This window comes from Acanthisitta chloris, unplaced genomic scaffold (assembly GCF_000695815.1).
Source record: "Acanthisitta chloris isolate BGI_N310 unplaced genomic scaffold, ASM69581v1 scaffold38832, whole genome shotgun sequence".
Lineage (NCBI taxonomy): Eukaryota > Metazoa > Chordata > Aves > Passeriformes > Acanthisittidae > Acanthisitta > Acanthisitta chloris.
The window spans coordinates 14,997-42,282 of record NW_008662853.1 but is presented as its reverse complement, the minus strand read 5'-3'; the positions used below and the strand labels follow the sequence as shown (position 1 = coordinate 42,282).

The following is a 27,286-nucleotide window of genomic DNA, read 5'->3' as shown; positions in this document are numbered from 1 at the left end:
TAGGGGAGTAGTCATTGCTAAACCAGAGTGGGAGGATAAACTAACAATCATCTTTCTATAGAAGCATAAGAAGATGTAGCATGGACATCATATTCATATTCTGGCACCATCACCCCATTCAGACTATCTCAAACCCGGGCAATAAGGAAGGAAATGGTCTCCTGGGTCTTCTAGATGGTGCAGCCCTAAACCAAATCCTGCACATATTCAACACGCATTACAATGTCAGTAGGCATGTGACTACAGGAGTCTTTTTCACAGAATTACTAAAATTGAGAATAATAAAAATACTGCGATGATAATGCGGAAACCTAAAAATTGTAACCAGTCAGTAGTCATAGATGAGTCCAATCAGTAACTTCGTGTGTGGGAGCAACAGGTAACACCAGGACAAGTGTAAGACGTGCTTGTTTTGTGCCCTGCTATCCCCTGTCAAACAAGGTCACTAATGAGGAAAAGAACACAATTCCCTCCCTCCTGAGTTACAGGTGTTTCTACCTGGTATGATGTTCCTGCAAGCACTAGCACTGAGGATACACAGTTTTAAGTCTACTGATGACCTGGAGTTGTTTTGTCACTCTTAGAGCTGTTTGCATGGGTGGCTCACTGTAACAGGCACTATCAAGAACAGATTTTGCACTTCAATTTATGCCAGATGCATTTATGCATTATCTGGTTTTGTTTGCTTTTAAAGTTTACATAGTAATAATCTATGTAGGTCGTGAATTAAACATCACTAAGGGAGAGAACAGAGGAGAGGAGCTAAATGTCATGATGACCAAAACTCTAACTGCTTGGTAGAGATGATGATTCCAGGGTGTCTTAGTTTGCAATCCATGTCACAGCTGCTGCCAAATTAATCTTTGCTTTAACTTTCTGGACTATGTAAGAGGTAGCAGGGAAAGACCTGTGAAACACCATCTGCTGGTGTATTTGTTTTGGTTCCCTCACTCCCCCACCCCCAATGTTCATGTATACTTTATCAGATTGCTATAAAAAAACTACACAAAAGAACTGTACTCCTGGTACCACACAGTGTCACATGTACATATGCAGCATGTTCTCTGACACATGCACTTCATGGCCTTTTGAAAACACCTGTCTGCAAAACATATACACAACCAACTAGATTTATAATTGCTGAATCTTTATTTTTTGATTTATTTTACACAGCTGACATCTCACTCTTCACACTGTGTCATTGTTGATAACATAATCTAACTAAGCCTCAGTTGTCCCCAGTACTGGCCTCCACTGATATATCAATCACTTTAAAAGGCACTTGTGTGCACTTTATTAAAGGCACTTGATTAACTGTCACTTAACTACCAGGAGCAGTAACGTATCCCGAGCTGGAAACGTTAATATGAAATATGGTGCCGCAAACTTAAATGTAAAGGTCAGGCTGAAAATGAATACTCATGCATAATGTATCTTAAGTGATAAAACCCATAATGGTTATACAATTTTAATATGGTCAGGCATCTTAAGGCCTTTTTCTTGAACCAGGACATCAGTGTCCTTGGGGAAACATAGCTTCTTTCTAGGGTATATTAAAGGAAAATTGAAAATCTGTCTTTTCTTTCTTTGTTTAATGAAAACTAACAAAACCCATAACCATCTATCACTGAACAGTGTATAGACTTCTCTACTCTTCTCAAATTGCCTAAAGTCAAACCTACCAGAAATGAATTGAAGCAAATGGCTACTCCCCGGGCAAGATAAAGTAATAAGGGGACATAAAAGAGTACTTGCAATATCCTTGGTGCAGCATGAGTAGTTTTTGTGATCCTCCAGTTTGGTTTGTTGTTGGAGGGAGCATATTTTGCTGAGTTTGGCCTAAACCTTGCTTAAACAGGTCTTTTAGGGGAGGACAGCAGGCTCACTAACTAATCACTAGTATGTGCAGCAGCAGAAGCATTCCAGATAGCCCCTTGGCAAAGTACTGGGAGTCAGTAATCCTGATGGTAGGCAGATCAGGTGGTAGGTAAGTGAAAAGGCCAAAGCAAGGGGAGAGACTTAGAAAGCAGATAATTCAAAACTCAGCTCAGGTTTTCTAAACCCAAAGTTTAAATCAGAAACATTTTACAAAGAACTTGTGGCAATGTTTAGCTGTCATGGAAGAAACACAAAATGTTGGCTGAAGGAAAAGAGCAGGACTGGTTTAAATGTTTAGAAGCAAACACACCATACTACTTTGAAAGAGACTGCAGGCTGTACATCTCATGCCTGACAACAAAACAGCTGAACATAAATAGAGTCCATTGCATTGTTTTTCTTTTGCTAAGTTGGTACACTGAGATGTAGGCTATAATTGTCTACCATTAGGAGGAAAGGCTTGCAGTCTGGTATGACTTAATTCCTTTCAAAGTGATGTCCCATTCCACCAAATTATCTCAGCTCTTGATTAACTTGGAGCCTTCCTGTGTTTGTATGAACCTATTGCAAGTGATCTGAGTAACTTTATTGACTGCAAAAGGGGAAAGTCATGTTAGAAAAAAATAATCAAGAAAATGCATGAAAGTTGTACCATCATGGAGAAATAACTTGCAAGCACCTGATGTTAAAAGGTGTTCCTAGGACTTAAAATATGCTTCCTTAATTTCAGTGCATGCATAGTTAAGGCAACCGAGACCTGGTCATTGTGATATGCCCTGTGTTTTCCTTAGGGAAAAAAGAGAGGATTTTATTAGGTATGGTATGGGACAATTAAAAAATAAATCACCTGGAAGTTTTTATTAAATCCCTGTTAAATGAATAATCAGCTCTCCAGGGAGGAGCAGGCTGCTAAAAAAATAAAGGGATAGCAGATCATCTAGAATGCATTCCCTTTTGTTCCCATGTCTTGTATCTTGACTCTGAAGGCATCATTCATAAAGATTTGTCTTGCTAGAAACCCAAGGAGATCCAATGACACAGCACTGAGGGATGAGTTGCTTTAATGGTGGCTGTGGTTGTACAGGGTGAGCTGATGGCACTACCCCTGCCAGGAGGTCTGACAGTCAGGGAGAGGGACACCCCTGCCCCCAGAGTAGTGCATGGCTCTGCTTAATCACTTCATTCACCACGAGGCTGTGCTTTTACATCTTATGCTGTATTTTACATATTGTTTGTTGCTCCTAAGCTGAATTGCACAGGTTTGGTCATGGAAAGCTGAGAGTGTATGGCTGTTATGGGCAGGTGTGTAATTCCTCCCACCAAAACACACCCCAGAGGGCAAGCAATCATGGCCATAAATGTCCTATAAAACATTTCAGTGACTGAGCCTGGGTGTGTGGCACTTTCTCTGAAAGCATGTTCATCCTTAAGTTTTCATGAATGCAAACGTCAAGCATTGCTTTTCACAGCTCACTGAATTCATTTATACAATGAAACTAAACTGTACTGATCTGTCTAAATTTGTCTGCAGTTGATTAAACTTCCCATTACAAGGTAGCTATGCCCCATCATGTGAATTAATTAAGTCTGCTCCTTGGACCATTTATGTTTTGGCAAATCAGCTAATGTATTTCCAATCCTTGCTTAAATCCATTACTGATATCAAATCCTGCTTGCAATTCTGTTCAAGATGGTTCATTGGCTCAAATATGCCCATACTCATATTTTAACAACTATGGTATACACACAGTTCAAAACTGACTGTCATAAAAGTAATCTAAGCCTATCCTGTGAAACATGTTTCTTCTCTTAATAGCATGTTTAAGCTCAATAAAATAGAAATGTCATTTTATGTTATGGATCATGCTCTGAAGCACCATCTAATAACTCAATTAATACATGTTGCATATAAGTACTTGGGCAAGACAAAAGCTTAGAAGATAAATTTCAAGTGGAGTATTATCAAAATAATTTATTGAAAGGCTGATTAGCACTAGAATGATTAAATTCTATTTTTGCTCTTAGTAAGATGCTTCTGATACAAATTTTGTTGCAACCTTACACTGTTGAGTTTCATGACAAGTTGTTGCTCTTGGCAACAGTCTTAATGTGTTGAAGAAGGAAACAATGAGTAAATGGTATTTTAATCCATAAAAACTTGCCCTGTTTTCTTTCAGCATATATTGTTACAAAGTTGATTATAACTGGATTTTGCAGGTATAACATATGAGTTAGATTGATGTAGAGGCATGAAAATATTAGAAATACTATGTTCATGGTAGCTACCAGGAACCACAATATATTGCAATATCACTAATAAGACTAAAAGACAAAAAGTGAGATCAAGGCAATGTTGGAATTACAACTTGTAGAAATAAAATATCTGGTCTCATCAGGTCTTTAGAAATCCTACTTCAAACCTCCTCACTATTACTGGTGCTCAGGTTAGGCACCAGTTACGTGACTGTGGTGTGGCATCTGATAAAGCTCATAGCTCTCCAGTCATTTTGGTGAGGGATTTATTAAGTAGATCAGACTTTCAAGGAACTGACTGGAACCCATCCAGAATCACAACCCATTTGTACAAATTGTTTAGCTCTTGTCAAGATGTCTGTCAGAGCTAGCACCTTTATGGCACTTCTTCCCTCTTGCTATTCAGCACTTAGCTCATTTAATTAGGGATTCCATTAGGCAATTATCAATATAGTGTTGTACAGCGGGAATGGCATTTTAGGTTTGGAATCAATCTCTTGCCTCTGTGAATAAGGCTAAGCGCAAAAGAGGTAAGTGTGCCACTTACTGATCATCGTCTCTATTCTTTTGTGCATCTTATCTCAAAGCTGACCACCAGAAACCTGTTTTGTTTTTTTAGCTGATGCACTTTTTATAATTCTCAACCACCTCCCCAGTCCCCCCGACCCCCTCCACCCCATCTTGATACTTCATCTTTATGTCATTTCGAACATTATCAAAAACAGCCTTATGGGTGGGGTTTTATAGGTTACCTAGCTTGGAATCCCCTTTCAAATCTTCAAAATAAGACCTGATCTTTCTGTCTGAAGCACTGCTCTTTGCAAATGTCTTCTAGTAGAAAAAAGTAATCGGCTCTTTGTCAAATAGAGATAATAGATGTGTTGCTACTTCACTGTGGTTCATCAATTCCTCTTTCCTTGGCAGCCCCCAAATGATTGTTCATGATTACAAATGACTGAAGCTATTCTGCCTGCCAATTTATGGCAGATGAGTTTTTCCTTAAACAGAAGAGAGAGCAGATACATGATTTTCTCTACTATATATATCTAATATTTGGTTTAATAAAGCTAGTCAATTTTACAGGAAAATATTTCGCCTAGAAATTTCTTTCTGTGTGCTCTTTCACAAGACATTTATAACATTATCTACCTATGTAATCCTCATGGTTTACTTGGAAAACAGCCAGGGATGCCATCTGTAAAAGGAAGAAGTTGTGAAGCTACCAAGGAACATTTTTCAATTCCCCTCAAGCAAAATATTTCTGACAGATGTTACGGATTTTCAGTGCTTTGATTTTTTAGTGTCAATTCTTTTGCAGTCCTCTGTTCCTCAAAGGCTTTTTCTTTAAAGACATTCAAGCCTCAGTAAGCACAAATAATATGAAAATAAATAAAATCCCCAAACACCTGACTTATATTCACACACAGTTTCAGAATTAGTACCAATTATTAGGGAGGAAGTATGATCATTAATCTCACAGGAGTGGTTTTGTGGTGAACACTGAGGTATCACTGGAAATGAAACAGATGACGACTGGAATTGACCAACTTACTAAGTTTTTTATTAATAATATAGTTTAGTGGACTTGCCACAGTATTTTAAGGTTAACTTATAGATAAACAAGCTGTTAGGTGGGTTGTATGAAGTTTCCAAGTAAAAAGAGATTGTTTTGCCCTTGGTTGTACAAATGTGCGAAGCTGGCCAAGACTCTGCCACAGTACATGCATCCACACTCAAGGAATATGAAAAAAGCATTCCATCAATGTTAAATGCAGTATAACAAATGTGGTTCTTTAAGCTTTACATGAACTCACCTGCTGCAGTCTCTTTGTTTGCAAATAGTTTATTGTCAACTGCTGCACTTATGTCAAAGAACACTTCTTCTTCATCTCTGTCTGCATCAAACTGGAAAAAAAAAGTTGGCAATCAGACACTGCTTACTACTTGGCTGAACATCAGCATGTAATGTGACTTGTCACCCCATGCCTTCTTGATAGGAACCTTTCTATTTTTCTGTGTGCTTTAGGTATGAATCATTGCTTTAGGTATGAATCATTTTAATTTAGATTTTAAACAAATTTTGTAAACCATTTTGTCTGTTTTTAATAGCTTGTCAGAAACAGAAGATGCAGTAAAACTGACTTATTCTCAAAGAATGAAGTTTTGAAGCAGAAATTAAAACTAGTAATGCACATTACTCCTTCAGTCATTGGATGGCTGAAAAAAATGACAGCATAGAGACTAGAAATGGGATTACTTTACTGTCACTTCTTTTGGAGATTAGCATAATTAACTTTTAATTTGCAAGTGAAAACCTTTCAGTAACTTCTGAATTGTCTGAAACCAATTTTTGTGACATGTATGTGTGTACAATTTCTCCAAGCACTTGAGCAAAACCGTTAGGGGACTTTTCAAAGTACTTTACTTTTCCTATCTATAGAAAAGAGTTTTCCTTGCCCTCACACTAGCACAAAGTGTATTGCCTCTGTGATAAATTATTTTTTGGCCTTTTTTTCCTTCCATTTATTCTATGTTTTGCCTGAATTTTGATACTGATTCTTCGAAGTTTCTTCTTAGCTCTGCCTGACAGGTTCTTTTTATGGCCAGGTGACATGGTTGACAGTGGGTTTGTGATTTTTTCTTATCATATTTACCAAGCTTCATTCATTTAGATCATCGCTTACTGGGGCTTTCTTACCAAAAAAACCTGGACATTTTATTACTGTTACTCTGCAATTTTTCTTATGTTTTGAATCAAGGCCAGGTACATTACTATGGAAAATGAGAATACTGTAACCTCAAGCTACAGGAGCAAGCAAATAATGGTCACATCAGATGGATGTTGTTCGCTGTGTACCCCTGTACAAGAGTCACTATTTTCAATCACTCTGTATCTTCAGTGTAATATGTTTTAGGATGCAGAATGAACCCTAGGGCAAAAAGCAATTACACTAGAGATTCCAAGCTTGTGAACTTCAGCAAGCACTTTCTTCTAAGTCCAAGACTATTGAGCCCTTTTCAGACCTCTCAGCAATACCTGCCTGTCTCATGGTAAAAACAACAGGCAGGGAAAAGCCATGGAGAGAGATGTTCAAACCCTACTAGGAATTTTACTGCACAAACTAACATTTACAGACATGAAGTTGTTTCCCAAATATCTATCTCAGAATACAGCATGACACTTAATCAGCTGATTTTAGGTAGATACTGAATTGTTTGTGTAACACCCACCACTGCACAGTATCACTCTTTTCAGTATGCCTCATGATGACTTAGGTATTAACTATACTACTTCAGCTGTTCTGCAGCCATTAATGAAATTTGTTTTCTTATGGAATTTTCCAAGAGAATCTAAAGGTAATCTCAAAGGAAAATATCACCCCAAGAATAATTATTTAGAGTGGCAAATGCCAGAAATAATTCAAAAATCGAAGAGACAAGGAATGATGCTGCAAATTGTGTCGATGTAAATAAAAGAAAATAGAAGCTTGAGGGAGGTCAAAGTAGACTAGAGAGAGGCAACCATTGCAGAAAGTTTGCTGCCAATGACTTTAATTCCCTTAACTGGCATTAATCCATAAACTTATGGTCTTAATATTTACCTGTGTGCTTAGCTCAGCACTAGAGTTAATTTCTATCATAGATGAGCATAATTATCAATATATGGAGTTTTCTGACTGGTTCTTGAAATGGAGTTTGTGGCTGTGACCCTGAGGATCACTCAGTTCATCCTGCAGTACAATCATCCACCTATCTGAGAAGATATTTATCTATTCTCAAGGAATTCTTTTGCCATTTAGTGTTTATCACAACACAAAGTATTTTTTCCAGTTTCCAAAGCAGAAATTTGTTTGTGTTTACCTATCAGAGGGATTACATTGCAACTTGTGCCAAAACTGAGGCTGTGGAAGAACAGGTCTTAAACAAAGCTGTTGGGCTACTGTTGGGCAATTTATTATCCATACACAAAGAGCAGCTTTGGAATGTCCTTGTTGATAGGAAAAGAGTGTTCATCAGATATGCTAGGGAAGACATACATTACATGATTGTGAGCATGTGTATGCATAAAACCCCATAAATTGTAATCAGATTACATCTGATCATTACTGTGTAGCTCACACTGCTCTTAGAGAGATGACAGGCTTGCTTTCTCATTAGTAACATTCCCCTGAATAATCCAGTTTACCATGAAAAAAACACATGATCAATCTCAAAATGTTCTGAAGGTTCCAAGAATTTGAAACATCAACTTCCCCATTCAAAGAACACCAGCTGTGCTTCAGTACTCTGAAAAATCTGGGCTTTGTAGTGAAAGCCTGTATTGTCGTCCAAAGAAAACCAATTATTTGAAGCTTGCACACAGACTCAGTTTTCCCTTCACAAAATGAGCATTGTAATACCCTGAGCCACAGGAAGGGAAGGTACCTTCCACAGAGAAATTATTTTGGAAAGAAACTAAGTAACCTTGTGAGTTCTGTACTTCATTGAATTGCTAAACATCTTAAAACTAAATCCTTTGATAATTACTGAAGGCTTGAATAAAAGATAAAAGGTACTCAAACAACCCTACTCACAAAGAACAAACAGCAGTAAAACTCGTATTTTTAGCAGAACCTGTCTAAATCAATAGGTTGCTTTCCTTACTGTAAACAAATCTCTGCTTGCTTCAAGACATGGCTCTTTGCACCTAAGCAATCTAATGGTATCTTTATGGACATCTCAGTTTGACTATAGTCAAGGCCTATGTTTTATAGAAATATAATTTTATTAAACATGGCACTGAAAGTATTTGCAATACACAGGACACATGAACTGTTTGGTTACCTGAACTGACAGACCCCATGTAGTCAAAAGGGGCCTGAGATCTACCACTCTACAGTATTTCCCTCCATGAATGATGTTTTTGTACTTCGTCATCTCTGTTTTGTTGGGGCAGGAAAAGATGAGGGAGGACCTCAGAGGGCAAGAGCATCACATTTGTTTAAGAAATCAAACCAAATCTCTGAGCCAGGAAAGGTTTCAACAACCTTTTTTGAAGTACCTTTGGGGGCTATGTTTGGTTAGAATCTAGTAAAGTCATTCCCCTGCTCAACACATACACATGGAAGCTACAGGGCAGCAATCTCCACATCACTTCTGTGAGTGGTCCTGCTTCCAAGACTTATCTCCATGTGACAGAGGCAAGTATGAGAGGCTTTTTCTACCTTCTCTGTCATCAGTCAGTTCAAAAATGATGTTTCTGTGGGAGGAAGAGGTAATACAGCATCATTTGGGAGGATGCAAATTTACAGCACTCACATACTGTAGTTACACCGCATGCTGTTCTGCTCCCACCTACTTGGGGGAACACATCACAAGGACTAAAGCAGGAACAAGAACAGACCTCTCAAGTCTCCAAGGTTTCCTTTTGTCTCAGTTTCAGATAGTTTTACTTTGCTCTGACATCATGATTTAGTAAAGAAAGTACTAGTAAAAGTCATGGACCTCAGTACATATTGATTTTTTTTTTAAGATGATTAATTTTCTAGAAAGTTTATCTCATTTCACACGAACACTGTTGAGCTGGAGGATTTGATGTTGGCATGCTATTATATAAAAATGATGGCAAGTATTTTCTAGATCTTTTTCATTTTAAATAATTGTCCTAGGGAACGCAGGTGGTACTTGCTGCTCTCAGAGAGAAAATGATTAGTTTCTAAATAAGCACCCAACAAATCCCAGCCAACAGAAGGAGCTTCACAGAAAAATTGTCTGAGCTGTTGAACATTGAAAATCTCACTGGTCCATGATGATAAATGGAGGCTTGGTAATACCATGCATTGAGTTAAAGAGAAAAGTGCACAGCTCTTTCATCCCATCTGTCATGGGGAAGCATCAAGGAAACCGCAGTTAACTTTTGGGTGAGGGTGAAGTCATTCAGCCTGGCACTGCCCCCTGTGGCCTGATTCACACCCAGGAAAACTGCAGGTCTGTGCAGGTGGTTTATCCAAAACATTCCCAAAATAGAGGGAGATCACAATAGCCTCTCAAACTGAAGTACAGGAAAACTAGAAAGAAATCTGGGTGCAGCAGACTTGCAGGGAATTCTTGTTTGTGCAGTTTGAAATAAAGTTAGAAAAGGACAAAGCATAAAAACACCCAAGACAGAAACAAAACAAGTAAGAACTAGTTTTATTTTACCCTTGGTAATACTAAAAGGTCACGTGTATAGGTTCTGCTTTACAATTTTTGAACACCTACACAGAAATCCCTTTATTATTGTCATTCCATCCCCAGTTTGCTTCCCTTAATAATTACAAGCTAATTGACTTGTGCAGCTATTTCCAAGAGAAAGTGGAAAAGGCAAAAGAAAAAAACCAGCAACATGGGGAAACAGCAAAGAAATATGTGAGGAAAAATATATAAGGTAGGCTAATAACCATTGGGATGGAAAAGGTTCGTTGAAGCTTTGTATAGGAAAAACAATAAGCAGAGGAACTGAGAAGTGAAGCTGGAATGTGCAGACTGGGAGTTCAGGGAACATTTCTCTATTATAAAGTATTTTTTAACAATTCTCTTAAACAAAAAAACCCCTTGCACACACCACAAAATGGCAGGGGTTAGGACATGGGGGAAAGATACTTCTCTCTAATCCAGTCTCTAGTTCTAATATTTTCATTCTTTTCCATCAAATACCCTGAAATCTCAGATTAATTTTTACATGGTATTTTACCACATACAGAAGAAAAACTACAATTGAAATTACACTAGAGCTCACCGATTTTTAAAATATTATGCAATTAGCAGAGGTCACAAATTGGTATCAGACAGAAACTTAGCAAGAAACTACAATCCTAAGGAATACTGTGAGCTATCTAAAATAAAACACTGAACACCTCCACAGAGGATTCATACATCATTGGAATCACCATATGTCTGTCATTAGTTTCTCCAGTTCCACCTGTCATCCAAGTATCTATTGCTAAGAGTGCTACTTGTAAACAAGCACGAGGGTGAATGTTCTGCAGCCCTGAGTGGAGCTGACAGTTCTGCAGTGGCTGCTGCTATGTTTTGTGTATCCCAAACTCATTTACTCAAAAGAGGTGCAATCTGAAGCCACTAATTACATAATATTTGAATACATTAGGTGCTTAGACAGACTCTTGTGTGGTAAGGAAAAATTAAACAATCAAATTCAAATAACATCTTCCAGTAACAATAATGAGTTCTGAAATGACCTTAAAACAGAGCAAACGCATGGTTATAGCACAAATGATCAGCTAATTTAACTGCCTTATACCACAAAAAGTGAAAGTACTAACATTGCACACCCATGCGCATAGACATTTTTAATTTTTTCTATCTTTCTATTCACAGACCTTTTTCTATTAACTTGGCAGTACATAAACAATGAAACTGCTACAGAAGACAGGCTTTGGGGCTTTTTGCTCTTGAAGGGATTTTTGTCATTTCATGCTACGCTCAAGAACTCAGTGCCATGGCACACATGCGTGGAGATGTTTTGACAGTTTAATTCCTTTCACAGTAAAACTCTGTGAAGCCAACTTCCACACTTGTAATGTTGAACAGCATGGCACCAAGTAAATGGTGTCTCTTACCTGAAGAAACAATTAACAGTGAGCAAAAGTAATAGCCTGTCTTCGTACGTTTATGAGGAGTAATAGCTTTTGATAGGCAGACAGAGGGAGAAGTTCTGTCTTTATGCTGTGATCATTTGAGCAGCACCCTGACTTACATCAGTTTTCAGCTGATAAAAATGAGTGCCTCAGGCAATGTGGTGGCAAGAGGTGATGGGAAAGACACTATGCAATTATGGGCCCTTGTAGAGCAGAAAATGGGCAAACTGAAGGAGAGCTAGATTCAACTGGGGGTGAAGGGAGCAACCAGTAATTTGGTGGCCCAGTAGATAGAAAATTAACGGACTTGAGGGGGGCAAAGCAATTACTCGCTTGGTAGGGAAGCTGATGGAGGCAGAGAGTGGTGCCACAGAGTGGTTTTGGAACATACACACTTTCCATAACACTAAGATGCAAAGCCTTTCTGTCTGCACAAATATCGAAGGGCAACGGCTGGTTAATTTGTTTCCCAATAAGGATATCTGCCTGGATGGCTGGTGACTATTATGTGGAAAGCAAATATATTGCTGTTTTGTTTCTAAAATAATTTTTGCATCATCTTCTCCATTTCCTCAAAGGGGCTCTGAGCTTTCAGTAGGCATTATCCTCCACCATATTTGTATCTAACTTTTTTAAGCTGAAGTCAGTAATAAACAATTCAAAATGTTTCAGCTATTTCTCTACACTACCATGACCCTTACCATAAATATTCTATTTCTCTCTGAAATTGTCATCAGGAATCAGAACTGAATTATTTCGCATAGCATTTAAAGGACATGATTTGCATGTGTTTGTTCTGGGTTATCTGACTCGTTAGATAAGTTACTCCTAGAAGTAACTTTACAAACTATAAATACAGCCAGCATCTCTCCATATAAACTGTGCATATTCACTTGGCAAATTATTGAAAACTTGCACCTTGAAATGTATTACATCTGTTCAGCAGCTTCTATAGCAAAGTCACCTATATTGTTTTTGAAACTTAGTTAAAAGCAAATGGATGCTTTAGTACATGCAGACACAGAGATATTTTCTACCTTGAAAGCACAAACACTTTTTGTTACTTTAAAAAATATGCATTCCACTGTTGGAGTAATTTTCACTCTGCATTTATTTTTTAAAGGAAATTGCCTTTAAAAAGGGAAATGGTATTACAAAGTACCAGAACAGTAGTGTGGAGCACCAAGACAAATCACTTCTGAAGAGCCTGAATGGAAAACTTAATTATAGTCTGAGTTAGGAGTTGATCCATGATTTATTTGTTACTCTGTTCCTGTAGAACTCAGGAGAACATTCAGCCTGAGGGAGAGATCATCTTACTCTCTACCTCTACTGGTATTAGAATAAAATTGTTAGATTTTTTACTTTGATGCACCTAACCCTAAAGGAAGGGGAAAGACATTACTGATTACAAAGAGTCAGGTATGATTGGATGCTGTCCAAATCCTCATAGAGCTTTAACAGCCCTATGTGTCTTAACTTGCAGAACCCTTTCTTACGTTACCAGAGGTCAGTCCTGCTGCAAATTATGAAGCAGCATTAAGGTAAAATTCAGTATTTTGAAACCTAGACAAAGGACAGAGTGGTACAAAGAAGTTGCATGAAGCTCAGTCAATAACAGTCTGCTATATACAGCTCAGTGACTTTACAGGAAGATCTAGAATTACCCAACCCTTCCCCAAATGCCTTTGATTTTGCTTTTGACAGTAATAATGTTTGTCTTCCAGTAGTTTTTCTTCCATCTTTGTTAATGAAGATTTCTATGGGGCTTGGATGTGCCCTTGTTCTTCAGATGGGACTCAGGGAATAAACCACTTACGGACCAGTTTCTGAAGCGGAATTGCTTTATTTCCTCCAGTACCACATAAGACAAGTACTGGAGTGTTCACATGCCCAGAGCACTCAGTTCAGTGAAACAGCTCTGATTACCAATATGTTCAAAGAAATGCTTTCCTCAATACCTTTTCTTTTTCAGTACTGAGTGCAACAGTGCTTCTCAGGCAGAATGAGTCCTAAAGTTACAAGACATTCACCAATATGTTTGTGTGTAGAGGGACTTTTCCTGATTAAAGCTTTTAAAAAATATGTTTTCCCCTGCCTGTAGAGCTCTGGAGATCCTGTGTCACTGTTGCTTCTGTTTAAAGCAAAACCACTTTTTAGCATCAGCTCCCACAGCACATACAGATCACAGACAGGCACCCCAAATAAAACACATAGCAACACTGCTTTCCTAAAAAGGTCCATACAAGCAACAACAGTAATGCAAATAAGGCAACTAAAAAAATTTTAGAAAAGCTCAGAAATAAAAGACATTTTTTTCCCTATAAATACTACTTTCCTCCATTGATAGTTTGCACTTTGTTTCAATGAAAAACATTGATACTGCTGCCAAATAGAGCCAAGTATTTCCTTTTCAAGACCAATTGCATTTCTTCTGTTGGCTTTTGTGGAAGAGATTCTGAATGCAAAATACTAAAATATTGTTGGCTTTTACCATTAGATGACTTCATAACAATTATTACCAAAAATATAATTTTTGCTTATGTATCATCACAATTTTCTCAGGAAGAATGCTACAATCTGAAAGCTAACAAGAAAAGTCCTGAGTTAATTTCAGCAACAAATTTAGCTAGTTATAAAAGCACGAGAACTAATGACTCAGATGCAAGAACAAGCACAGGGTATACCATAGGCTTAAACATCAGCTGCTGTAGGCGTTTTATATGCAAAATCTGCATTTAATTCAGGAAATAATGTGACATTTTTAGTTGTTCAAAACCTTAGCAACACAAATAATTTCATCCGCAATAGTTGTAGCTATTCAAATTGGAATTTCAGACTGTGAGAACTGGAACACTTGAAAATGACTAGATTTTCTATTTTCCTTGGAAGGCAAAAATAAATTTTAATTCCCAGCTACACAGTTCCTGTGTATTTAAATAAATCCTGACCCAGGATAAGCAGTGTTTCCAGAGGTGGTCTCTGTATTAATAAACTTCATAAATGGCATTGGAATCCTTGCTAATAAGCCCTCCCTTGGTCAGCTTGAGCTGAAGAGTATTACATTTTCATGACATCCATTATTTATCTCTGGAAGTATGACTCATATCAAACAGGATAATATTCAGCAGATGTCAGCTTGAGCTCAGGATGGGCTCATAAAAACAACTTCCAATTGTGTTGCCTCAGGAAGGACATGAATTTGTTTCCTGCAGCAAGAAGTGAGCCACTGCTATTTTAATTTCTGTACCAGAAAGTTCTGTTTCGCTGCCTAAATTATTGGAGCATGTTGTTTCAGAGCATAAAGGAGGATACTTGATTTATAAATGAAAGCTGGCAAGCTAAGGAGATACTGACAGAAACTATTGCTTTAGTCATCACGGAATCTGACATTCTTGCATCCAGTATCTATTTTTTGGAAACAAATGTAGGACAAAATCCCACGTGATTATGTAGGCTGAAAGCATTTTTTAGGTATCATAAAAAAAAAAGTGGATGAAGTGGAACTGATTGACATAATGTATTTAACTTTTTAAAAGCTTTTGACAATATTTCTACCCAGAGGCTATTAAATGAAACATAATTTTAGGGAAGCACTAAATAATATAATGAGTTTATTTTTAAAAGCATGATAAATGTTGAAGGGACATGTCAACAAGTAGCATAGAGAATGGTGACTGTATTGATCATGGAAATAGAAAGTACAAATCAGGAAACTCACCCTCACTATGGAAATGAAGTCTAAGAATGGATAGGGATATGGTCAAGAAATGCATGTAATGTGACAATAATGTGTGTTGCAGGAGAAAGATGAAAAAAAGACCCAAAAAAGATCAAAATGCTTTCTGACATTCTTTGGCTACTAGTCTCGTTTTTAGGTAATTCTGGCATTGCACTGTGCAGACAGACAAATTCGGCTGATGGGTCTGATCAGGCATATCCTAATTAATACAATTCCAATTGTCTCCCTTTGCATATCATAAATCTCATTTGATCTTGTAACTCTGAGTATTATATCAAAGGTAAATGATTTTTTCCATTCTAAGGGACACTGTCATCTCCAATGGGCATGATAAATGTTAAGCAGGAAGTATCAATACTCAGACTCCCTCTACCAGTGGACTTGTGATAATTTATAGAACCAAAGACAAGATCTGCAGACTTTTCTAGACAGTTCAGATATTCTAGTTCTTAAAATTAGTTTTAGAAAACTTAAGTTCAAACAATGACTGCATTCCATACAGCCATTACTGCTAAGAAGAAGACAGAATTCCTTTATCTTGTACTATAGTGTTCTAGTTGCCAAAAACGTTTGGAAGTCATTGTCCAAAACCCTACGGACCTATAATCTCCTATTTGATTCTAACAGTTTTGAAAGTACTTTATATTGTAAAAGAAGAAAAATACTTGAAAGGCAGACCCTAACTATTTGTGAAGCTTACTCTGTATTAAAATTCTGCCAAGGGAGCAGGGGAACCAACTAAATACAAATGCCTCATAAAACAAAAGGTCACGTGGATCACTCTACACTGAACAAAATAGATCCCACTTCCATTAAAAGCCTTTCATTGGGTCTTAGGATGCTGCTGGCTTCCTCCTCCCTCCTGTGTGGAAAGCACTCTAAAGAGAGCATATATTATGCTCTCTGCAAGCAATTGACTTTGCATAGCAGCTAATTGAATTGATGTGAACTCAACACTCTCTTGCCTCCTATAATGAAGATCCTAGGTACTTTAGGCACTCTCTTTAGTTTACAGTAGGTTTCCTACATACCTTTCTCTTGAAGCACTACAACTTCTGTAAATGCATTAATAGTCATTGAGGTAGAGTGTCACACTCTCTACGTACTTATTCTCATCCCTACTCCAGCGAAAAAAATTCTCCCAAGCTTCTATTCCTGCTCAAGACTTTTTATATTTGTCCTTTTTCATGCTCAGGCCAAATCTTGTACTCAAAAAAGGTTAGATTTAAGTCTCATTTCATACGTCAAATATCAGTTATCTCTTAGTAAATCTTTTTCCAAGGCATTTTTTAAAATAAATCAGCAAAGTTCCCCATCCTTGTGCAGTTCATGGGGAAAAAGGGAATCTTGAAGTTTTGTTTGAACTTTGCTCAACGTAAAAAGAGCAACTATAACCTTTAACCTAATGATTAATATTTACAAGGTATGTTATCAGATTGGGGTTATAATAAATTGTTGTGCAGCCTTAATAAGAAGCTATCACATACATCCTTTCAAAAGTTCTTGCTAACACAAGTGCTTGTTAAGCCAAGGGGTTTAGCAGAGACATCTTTCCAAGAAACACTGGCATCATTTCTGTTACTGAGTCCTGACCTAACCTATGAGAGAATATCCAGATATGTTTAACTTATTCTCTATTACATTCACCCTACTAAATTCAGTGGTTTTTTTCTGACAAGTGGTCTCTTGGCTTTAGTTCAAGGATATAAAGAGTACTTCTTAAAACCAAACTCATTTCAGAATTCACATGGCTCCTGACCCTCTTTCTAAAGTTCAAGAGATATGAGAGAACATGAGTTGCATAAATGAAGAGAAGCCTCTGTTCACAGTACTGGAATTGAGCTCATTTGTGTCTTGTACCCCATGCATAGTGTCAGAGATGAAAGCCAAAGTACCCACAAAACCTTTAATGGCCATTACAGCAGACTGAGGCGACATACATAGCCTGACAGATGGCAGAGATAATGTTCTTGTAAAAGAAACAGAAATGACCTGACTTGGGGTTATGTGAATCTGTATTACGTAGAATCTATAGAGTGACATTCTTGCAAAGATTACTGCTGGAATTTTTTTCCAATGTATTAAAGACTGATAAATTTAATAAGCAACTTAACTAAAACCTGTATTGCCCACATTCTAGGTTCCCTTACAGCAAGGACTCTGCATGTACAGGGAAGTCTGTTCTTTTCAGCAGAGCACACCAAAAAAGCCCAAAAGGCAGGACACACTAGGAAACTTGTGAAAAGTATATTTTTAAATTGCCTAATTGGCATCTTGCAGTGGTAGGAGAGGGAGATGACCTCGGCATTAGAAAAACTATATTATTACCAAAACACAGTGGATGGTAGAATATAAGAACAGACAAGACCTGGTGTGCTAGACAGAGCAGAGAATTTTGAAGCACTGGTACTGGAAACATGAAGATGGTGCTTCACTTTGACATTCTGGTTAAAGACAGGAGGAGGAATTCAACAGAGTACACAATGAAGAATGTTAAGATTTGCCTAAAACCAATGTAATTTTACCAATTATATTTTTAACAAAATGGATCAAAGGGTAACATATGTATGAACATTCCTGGATAGAAATCACAGAATCACTGAATATTGAGAGTTGGAAGGGACCCATGAGGATCATTGAGTCCAACTCCTGGCCCTGCAGAGGACATGGTGACAAAGTGAGCAGATAGTTATAGTCACTAGCCATTAATGAAACAAACTGAAAACCTATGGAGAGGTACAAATATTAACCATGGAAGTAGGAAGGAGGATAACTGGGCAAGAGGATAAGGAACCATGCTGAGTTATAGCAATGACAAACTGCAGAGGATTCAGGAAAGAGTCTTTGCCAAGAATTTTAGGTTATGTCTATGTGCTGAAAAGCAACACTGTGCCAAGATGTTTGTGCTAACACTAATGATGTATGACAGTTATAAGACACAAAATAGACATATTAGTGGATACCCAGTGTATAAGTATAAGCAGCAAGGATATATTACTTCTGTGAAGTGCTAAGTTAACACAGTAGTGATGTTTTCCTAATTCTGAAGTATTTCATACAGTTCTTCAAACCACCGTTTCGTAGATATTCTTTGTTGTATTAGGACAAAAACACCCCAAAACAACCTCCAAATAGCTATCAAAAACACTCAAAAGGGTAATCTGCAATGAGGAAAATGTACTAGGAGAAGGCTATAGTTCTCACTTCAGTACTGTCTAGTGTGGTGTGTTCCCTGAGTCACACAATGGATGAGTAGCTTTTCAGCTTTCTCTGTTCTCCACCAACACTGTAGCTGCACATAACTCTGTCTTGTTGAGCCTAAATAAGACTCCAGAATGCAAGAGAAAAATACCAGGAGTCCAGAATATGAACAGCATCACACTTCCTGCCACCAGTCTGAGCATCTCTTCTCCATTTTGACACTTAAATGGCTTCATTCATTACAATACCTGAGCATTCACAAATGTTAATAAATTTATCTTTATGATGCACTAAAAAATAAGAAAGTGTAATCTTTTACTTCTCTCTTCATTCAGTACATCCACAGGAAAGAAGGAACAGGAGCAAATGCTCAAATAATTACAGGATGATACTAGATTGCATTACTAGAGGACAGTTTGTTCACTCGGTCTTATTTTGCCCATTTGAATCAAAGTTGAGTATGTTTGAGCAGGAAAAACATTCAGTTGCCACTTGCAAAAGGAAACAGAAGTAGTTAGCAATAGCTAATGACAGCAACTTAGATGCTGTAAGTATTTATAGATTCAGGAAATAAGGATGTTAAACAATGGAATTGTAGAGCACAAGCCACCAGATGTAGTAATATTTTAATAGGACTTCAACAGTGAGAGCTGAAAGACCATCCTAATTCTACTGATGTAGCTACTTGCATGAGTTGATATGCAAAGTTTCTCCATCAAATGGCAGCAAAATGGTTTTGCCATAAAATCAGGAAGTCACTGACTATAAACTTTTCACAGGGAAGATCCACCAGTGGCAATCAGAGCTGGAAATCACAAATGGAACGTTGGGTAATAAAGTGGTATTTTATTGTTTACAGCAAAGAAGGCCTAAAATGCAGCTCTGGTTTTTCAGCTGGATGTTCACAAAATCAGGTGTGGTTTAGGATAGGAAAATTTGTGTATGGATGCCAATGGTTCAATACAAAAGGTCTTCCCAGAGACGAGGTATTTTCTCCAAGCTGGTTTCTTAATATATCTCATCTAAATAAGAAAAATTAATCTTCTTTAAGCCTCACTTTAATGATGAGAACAAAATTAGAAGCTAATATTCACCCAAAGGACACAGCTTAATTAGCTTAAGATGAATAGTTTAAAATAACTTGAAGAATATTTAGGACATGTTATTTTAAACATATCTTACAGTTCATTTCTCTGCAGGATAACTTGGCTTAATTACTTATCTCAGCTTTGGTTTCAGATCTGTAAAAAACCCCTCTGTTAATTTTAAACCTCTATCAGTTTTCACAGTGCCAGAAATGGATAAAATCTGGAATAGTATTGCTGTCAGAAACAGCATTCCCTCTTTCTGGAGTTGCTAAATCAGCTTAGCCCATGCACTCATCCCTAGCTATTTCTATAGCCAGACTTGACAAAGTTTAGTTCTTTTTTCAAAGTAATCTACTTCATTCAAGCTACTGCATTCACAGGAGGCAGAGCAGCTTTCAAAAATCTGGTATTTATTTAAATTATCATGGTTCCAAAGTTAGAAAAGAACATAGTGTTGCACTCCTGCTATTCACCTCAGCAAAGATTTCCCACCCTTAAGGTTTCTCTGCATGGTTGCATGAACACAAATGGCAAGTTTCCAAGCTTGGTCATTCTCTGGCAGACATTAGTGTTTCTGATATACTTTAACTTGTTGACACAAATCATAAAATGGGAGGCTGAAAATATTTTGAAACTTGGAAAGTGTTTACGGTGCACATGTTTCTATATATGCACGAATTACTCATCTATCTTTCCCATATTAAATGTACATATATTTACAAACTGTTATTTCTAGATAAAATTAATTTATATATCTTCTTTTGTATTTTCTTCAAAATATCTCAAAAAACAGTAACACATAAATAGTGTTGAGACACGGTGTAAAACCTAGCAGTGATGAGAAAGTGCTTAAACTTTCTCTAGTTCAGGAGTTTTACAACAAACAGTTCCAGGTTCCTTCTCATGGTCCAGCTTTTCTGCAAAAGGGCTATCAAATGTAGGAGAGACACAGAGAACCTTAATTTTCAATAACAGCTAGCTGGCTTTCTGTGACTGCAGAGATCTGGTTACTTGTTCTACGCTTCAACTTACCTTTCATTGCTTTTAATCACCAAAACCGAAAAAGTGGTAGTCATTATTTCCCACTCCACCTCTCATTCTCCCTGTGCAGGATTTTTTTAAATGATTATGGAGTCCATACATTAATGGAGTCAGATAAAGATTTAGGAACCACACAGCAAAACAGAGGAAGACTCAGCCTCAAACAAAACTTCTGGTCTCAAGGTTTCCACAAACAGCTGCCTACATTCCTTGTTTGATTTGAACAGTTCCTAAAACAATGAAGGTTTGCTCCAGATGACATTGAAGGCAATCTGGGTCCCTCTTCACACCCCAAGTTGGTCATGCCCAAGAAACCAGAAGTACCCTGAACAGTAGTAATCATGTTAAAAGCACATCGAAAATGTTCCTACAAGACTGTGCTCATGGCTGCTGTATTTTTAAAACAACTGAGAGGCATCCGAAAATACACTGGTGGCATTGGGCCAATCAATGGGAAATCTCAGCTCAGTACCCTCTAGAAAACAAAGCAAGTTCAAACCCACACCTATGACCTGTAGGGAGAAAGGCCATGCACAGATACCAATGAGGCCAGGTTCAAGGGAAACCATTCCTGTCAAGTCTGTATCACTTTGCAGTCAAAGATGCAAGATCCAAGCATCAGATGGCATACAAATGAGGTTCCAAGCCCGGAGCGGGAAAGCGAGAGTACGCGGGGGAGGTGGTGGCTAACAGTCTCTATTCCTAGCATCATTTCAGGGAAGGAGTGGGATTAAAAAAATTTTCTTTTTAAGGATTGTTGAATGCAAAACTACATGGATGGGAGCAAGTATCACCACCGTAAAAACAAAGGCAGCTAGTCATTCTGAGTTCTGCCAAATCAGATGTTGCATGTTCCTCCACTGAGGAGAAGATTCTCTGAGGTGGATTCTGGTTTGGGAGAGGTGCCTGGCAGTGGCTGCCATTAGGACCTGGAAGCAGGGTGAAGGTTCCTATCATTGCCTTTGCATACATAACAGTTTGCTATCGGTAAGATTTGGATTGACCTTGAGAGATGCATTTCTCCAGGGACAGGCCCAAAATTAAAGGAATAACAAGTGCAAGCCCTTTGGAATCAGCATTCACAAACAAACAAATAAAAAGCCCACACCAACACCTCAAGCTGAGCAGCTATGTAAAACAGAAACTTCAGAGGTAGATTATAACTGATATTTTCATCAGTGTTTTGGTAAGTCACGGCCTTTAGACAAAGTTCATGTCAGCATGCAATTCTATAGCAAAACTCCTTTTTTAACCAAAACAAGAGAAAAATTTATATAACATAGTTCCATAGGGAATTTTTCTGTGACAGTTGATAGCCATTAGGTTTGTTTGATGCTTATGAGGGCAGACAGCTATGTCCCTCACCCGCAACTGTTTAACTTCTAAATTTGTGCTCAGATCCATTTCCAGCTTCAGCTGCTTTTTCTGGGTTCCCTTTACTTCTCTGACTAATCTGAATGTCATTTTAATGTTTTCATAGGGATGGTAAATTCCCTAAAAGAACAACTGAGACAATGAAGATATCAGAGAAATCTGCATTTTCTGTATGTCACAGGATGCTGTCTCGTTCAGGCTGTTTAAATAAGGACCAGAGCCTTTCTTTAATGTTTAATATTTTTGTCTCACTAAAGCCAGTCTTTTTAGTTTCCCCTCTTAAATGCAGACAGACTTTTTAACATAACAAGGTTGACACTGAAGCACTGTGCTTACGTAGACTTCTTATAAATAATGCAGACTGGACCTGATCCTGTCTCCAGCAAGAGAAACTTCCACTGTTATGATGATGAGCTCTGTAAACTTTCTTTTTGTCTAGACCAATGGACATGTTGTACAAATAACAGCTAAGCTCTCTGAGAACAGCTTTAGTAACTGTTGACCGAAAGATTTTTGTAACCCAATGATCAACTCTCCTATACCAAAATCTGTATCAGATTCCAGACCACAAAGTGGAGATTAGGAGAATCCGTGTTCAGAACTGAAGTCCTCTACTAAACATTAGAGTACTTGAGGTCACCTAGGCACTTACATGTACTCCCTTTTATAATATAATCTCACTAATTTCCCCCCCCCCAGGTAATTTGTGTGTTAGTTATTGTCTAGGTAAACAATACACAATGTTTTAATATTTGTTAAAATACTTGGTACTGAAACAATAAATGCCAGGATATGCACCTATGTATTATATTACTATAGTCTTAATACCTTCTGAATTCAAACTTGAGTTAGGATGACTTTGCAATTAAGGATGCTTTGCCCTGTCATGAGTCTGACCAGCACACACAATTAGTCATACTTGCTGCAAGGAGAACATACCAATGTGAACTACATAGGTTATTTAGGCTGTCAAAAGAAACAAGATAGGCCATTTGTGCTCTCAAGGTACTATATGTGGTACCAAGTTCTGTGCATTATCACAATCAGATGCAGTCTGTAATTTAGAACATGTCAATAATTCAACTATTGTCAACTGCTCGATGAATTTCTTGTCTTAATTAAACCCTTAAATAACCATTTGTATATACATAAAACATAATTTGACTTGTCCAGCCTATCTTAAAGCAAAAGATGCAAGAAGCCAAGTGTAACCAGAACAATTAAGGTTTCAGACATATATGCTAAAGGACTTACTGTGATGATTAGCCCTTTTTCCTGGAAATATTTAACCAGTGGGACAGCATTCTGCTTAAAATTCATTAGTCTTCTTTGAGTGGCCTTCAGGTTATCATCAGGTCTCCCTTGCTGTTCAGCACGTTTCAGTAACCTTTCTTTCAGCCTTTGACTGGAACATGCCAGAAACACCACCAAATCTGGGGTACAGATCTGTAGAAAGAGCAGTTCAAGAAGTCTGATTAAGTTGACTATCCAGCAGATATGCTACATTTGCATAAATTGGAACTTGATGAAGTCATTCGTTTTCTGCTGGTTTGTTAGGTTTTTTGGAAAGGAAATTTGTAGGCTTAAGGAGGGGCTTGTTGACCTTTTGTAGAGATTAGTCAGTTTGTTTCACCTGAAATGTTAAGGAAAAAGTTTAATAAAAAATTTTACCTCACACCAGGAACCTTCTCATGTTCATCGTATGCATTACCAGAAGGTTCCCCTATCTAAAATTTTTTAAAAGAGTAAAATATTCTGCAAAAAAATGGTTATATGGTTTCCATCTGGTGAAAAAGCAGAGCCATTTTCAAATGCTAAAGGACAGTCTGAAAAGCAGCACCAGCAAGCAGGATGGTGGCCTCTTCATCATTACTGAAAATTAAATAGTATTTTAAAGCAAATCAAATTATTTTTGCACACATTGTAGATGATTGGAGACATGAGCACACAAACTACAAAAATACTAGTTCTGGTAATTTTTAATGGGTATCTATTAGATCTTGAAACAATTAACCTTGTAATCTATTTTTTTAAATAACTGCCAGTGGGAGAGAAGCTCTCTCCTACCTCTAACACACATACATCAGCATCAACAAACCCAGAGTAACTTTCCCTTCCCTCTTCAGCCTATTTTAAATACATAATTAACAGAGTTATTCTGTCCTTTCACAGGTTGAATTAATTATAACACTTCATTTTACTACCACATAATAGCTTTAAGGCACATAATTATTCACATGAAAGACTCTATGAAAGTAAGTTTCTGTGCTAGAATTTCATGCAATATGGACATTATTAAAAGTAGCTCTGTTAAATTAAGGTTGCTCCACTAGTAGTAGAAGCATAATGAGGAATTTGGGAATTTAAAAAGCATACAGTAGGAAAAAAAACAAATTATGACACAGATTCTGAATGAAAATGCTACAAATTTCAAAGCCTGTTAGGTCATGGAACACTGTCTCATAAAAGGGAATGGCTGATGCACCTTGCAGCAGACTGAACACAGAGACACCTCAAATCCCAGTGTGGATATCCAGCTGATTGAAGCTTCCCAACATACATCACACAGGGACTCTGAAATTGTAACTCTAAATCAGGGATCTAGTAAAGCGAAGGGCAAAAGGAGTTTATACAAGTGAGCAGTTTTATTTAATATTTTCATTTCTGTGGACCCTGATAATAGTGGAAGAAAGATGGTAAGCAATCTTTAGATGCTCCAGGCTGTAGCTGGACGTCTCACTGTTCAACGCTTGCTCCCAAACCTCTTTGGGACCAGCATCTACTCAGTCTGTGAAGTCACACCAGAGCTCCTCTAGTGCAGGACTTCAGCTTTGTGTATCACCAAACTTCACATATAGCATCAAACCTTACAGAGAGTACTTAGAATAAACACATCACTCATTAAGTTATTAGCCCTACAGGACAAAGAGGAAGGAAATCACAAGGTTTCCTTGTGTTTCACACAAACATGAGAGTTCAGCTTTCCACAGTGAATCTCAGTTCTTTAAAGAAACAGTGGCTGAATAAGTGCAGCCCCAAAGGAAGGGAAGTATCTGAATGCCCCCATGATCCCATCAGGTGTGCAGGTTCTCATTTGCTTTTAGCTCCCAAAAACTGCCCTGGCTGCAGAAATCACTTCCTGTTTAAGAAAATGGGAAAGCATGCCCTGGGCTGAATTCTTTTTTTCTCCCTAATTATAAAATGAGGATAATAACAAGGTACAACTGGGGCAATTAATTAATTAGGTTTAATTATTTCCTTTTGCTTTTACAAACCTAAAGTTCTCTACAGGAGCTGAATACTGTTCTAAATTTTTAACAAGTAACAGCAACGGTACAAAAGACACTATCAGAATCCCAGGAACTATTTTTTCTGACACTGTGGGTTTGTAATTTGAAATATATTTCACTCACAGAAATAAAATGTCTATGAAAGCAATGGCTTAAAATTCTCAGTTCAAGAAGCCTGGTGTAAAATGAAATACTGTCTGAAAAGTTTTTTGAAATGCAAAAAAAATATAATTCAAGCATATTGAGGTAGGAATACAAATCAGAGTCTGGTTATGTGATGCCTCTATAAATTCATCTTTTCCCTGCAGAATTTGCATCTTTATCACAAGAAAGTAGCTGAAAACCGTTTAATAAGCACAAGATGCACAAAAGGGTAACACCCCTCCTATATCCATAGGCATACAAACCTGATAGCACATAATGCAGTTCTCCTACACACATTTACAACCTTCAGGATACAGCCTTGAAATGCTATTGATATTTCACTCCTGTTTTCATGAAGCACTCTGCTTCCACTCACCTCAAGTGTATCTGCCTTCAAGACATGCTTATAGAAACATTAATTTGGTGTGAATATAGGGACATCTGGGATTACTTGTCCAGAAACATACCTAGTTCTCCTACATAAAAATGACTACAAATCCATTTTTTCTAACAAAGGAAGAGTTTTTTATGACTCATTTGAAAAGCAACCTATTTTTCAAACTCAGAACTAACTGTTGTTGAGTTTCATGGCTAGGGAATAAGTTTATTCTGAGACTCAGCTTGTATAAAAGGTGTACAGAACCAATGCAGACAGACGAACTGGATTCTTCATGCTGATTTCCCATAGTATGCTCATCTTGTGCTGAAGGCAGAGGGTCTTATTCATGCCTCGAAATGCACACAAGGTAGGACTGTGGGGCTCAGGGAAGTGGATTTCACTACTTACTAACTGGAACTCAGCAGAAGAGAAAATCTTTGCCCATGGGAACAGACAGATTTCTGGTTATTCATTTTAATATGAGATGAAGAGCATATGGTATCAACTCAGAATAAAACTGGTGGGTACATCCTCTCATTTTTTAGAATAGTATTTACTAGTAAGTAAATCCTACTCTCCTTGGGGCTGAATCTCCTTCCTAAATTGGAACCAGGAGTAAATTGAGAGTAATTCTATGCAAGTCAATGGTGTTATTGACATTAAGCAGTATAAGTGGAAAGATGCTCTCTTCTCTCTGGGGATATTTTCTACATCTCCTCTTGTTAGTGAGAATAGTGTGGTTGTTTGCTAGAAATTAAATGATTACACTCTTACTCATTATTCCTCATTAGGTGAAAGATGAAAATGCTCTGTTTCTTAATTCCTGGTATGTTCTACTAGATACTCCTGAGAAAACTGACAGCTCATGAACACTTGACATTAAGTTAACAGTGCTTTTTATTCTAATTGGTAAAAGTTTATGTCCATTGTATGTGTGCTCTCCCTTGTAATTACTGATTTGTTTTTTGTAGTTCCATCTCTGATGGGTGACCGGACTGTTTGCATAGTTTTTTCTTGGTTTAGAAAAGCAAAATCATGAATCACATTGTCAAAGAATGAATCCTGCTGATAGAATGTTTTCTGGTAACTGATTTTGAACCATATTCATAGTGCACAAGAAATAAATTTCCATCAAATTGCCCAGAGTACATAATTAGGCCCCGTAATAACTGACTGAGACAGACTGGTGTCTTTAGGGAGAACCAATTCAGATTTTCACCTGTGTAGGACAGCTACTTGACAAAAATCCCTATCTGTAAATGCTAATGTTAATGAATCAA

General features: G+C 37.5%; 1 protein-coding gene across 1 annotated transcript in view; it reads right to left on the bottom strand.

Annotated features, from left to right (window-relative positions):
- The window catches only part of AK5 (adenylate kinase 5), a gene marked incomplete at its 3' end in the record, with an annotated part of 41,735 nt that overhangs the window by 694 nt on the left and 13,755 nt on the right, over nucleotides 1–27,286 (bottom strand). Inside the window, exons 5-6 of the mRNA XM_009070747.1 lie at nucleotides 23,448–23,639; nucleotides 5,946–6,036 (exon numbers count right to left, since the gene is read on the bottom strand). Coding sequence (XP_009068995.1) covers nucleotides 5,946–6,036; nucleotides 23,448–23,639 — 283 coding nt within the window. The remainder of the gene's footprint in view (nucleotides 1–5,945; nucleotides 6,037–23,447; nucleotides 23,640–27,286) is intronic.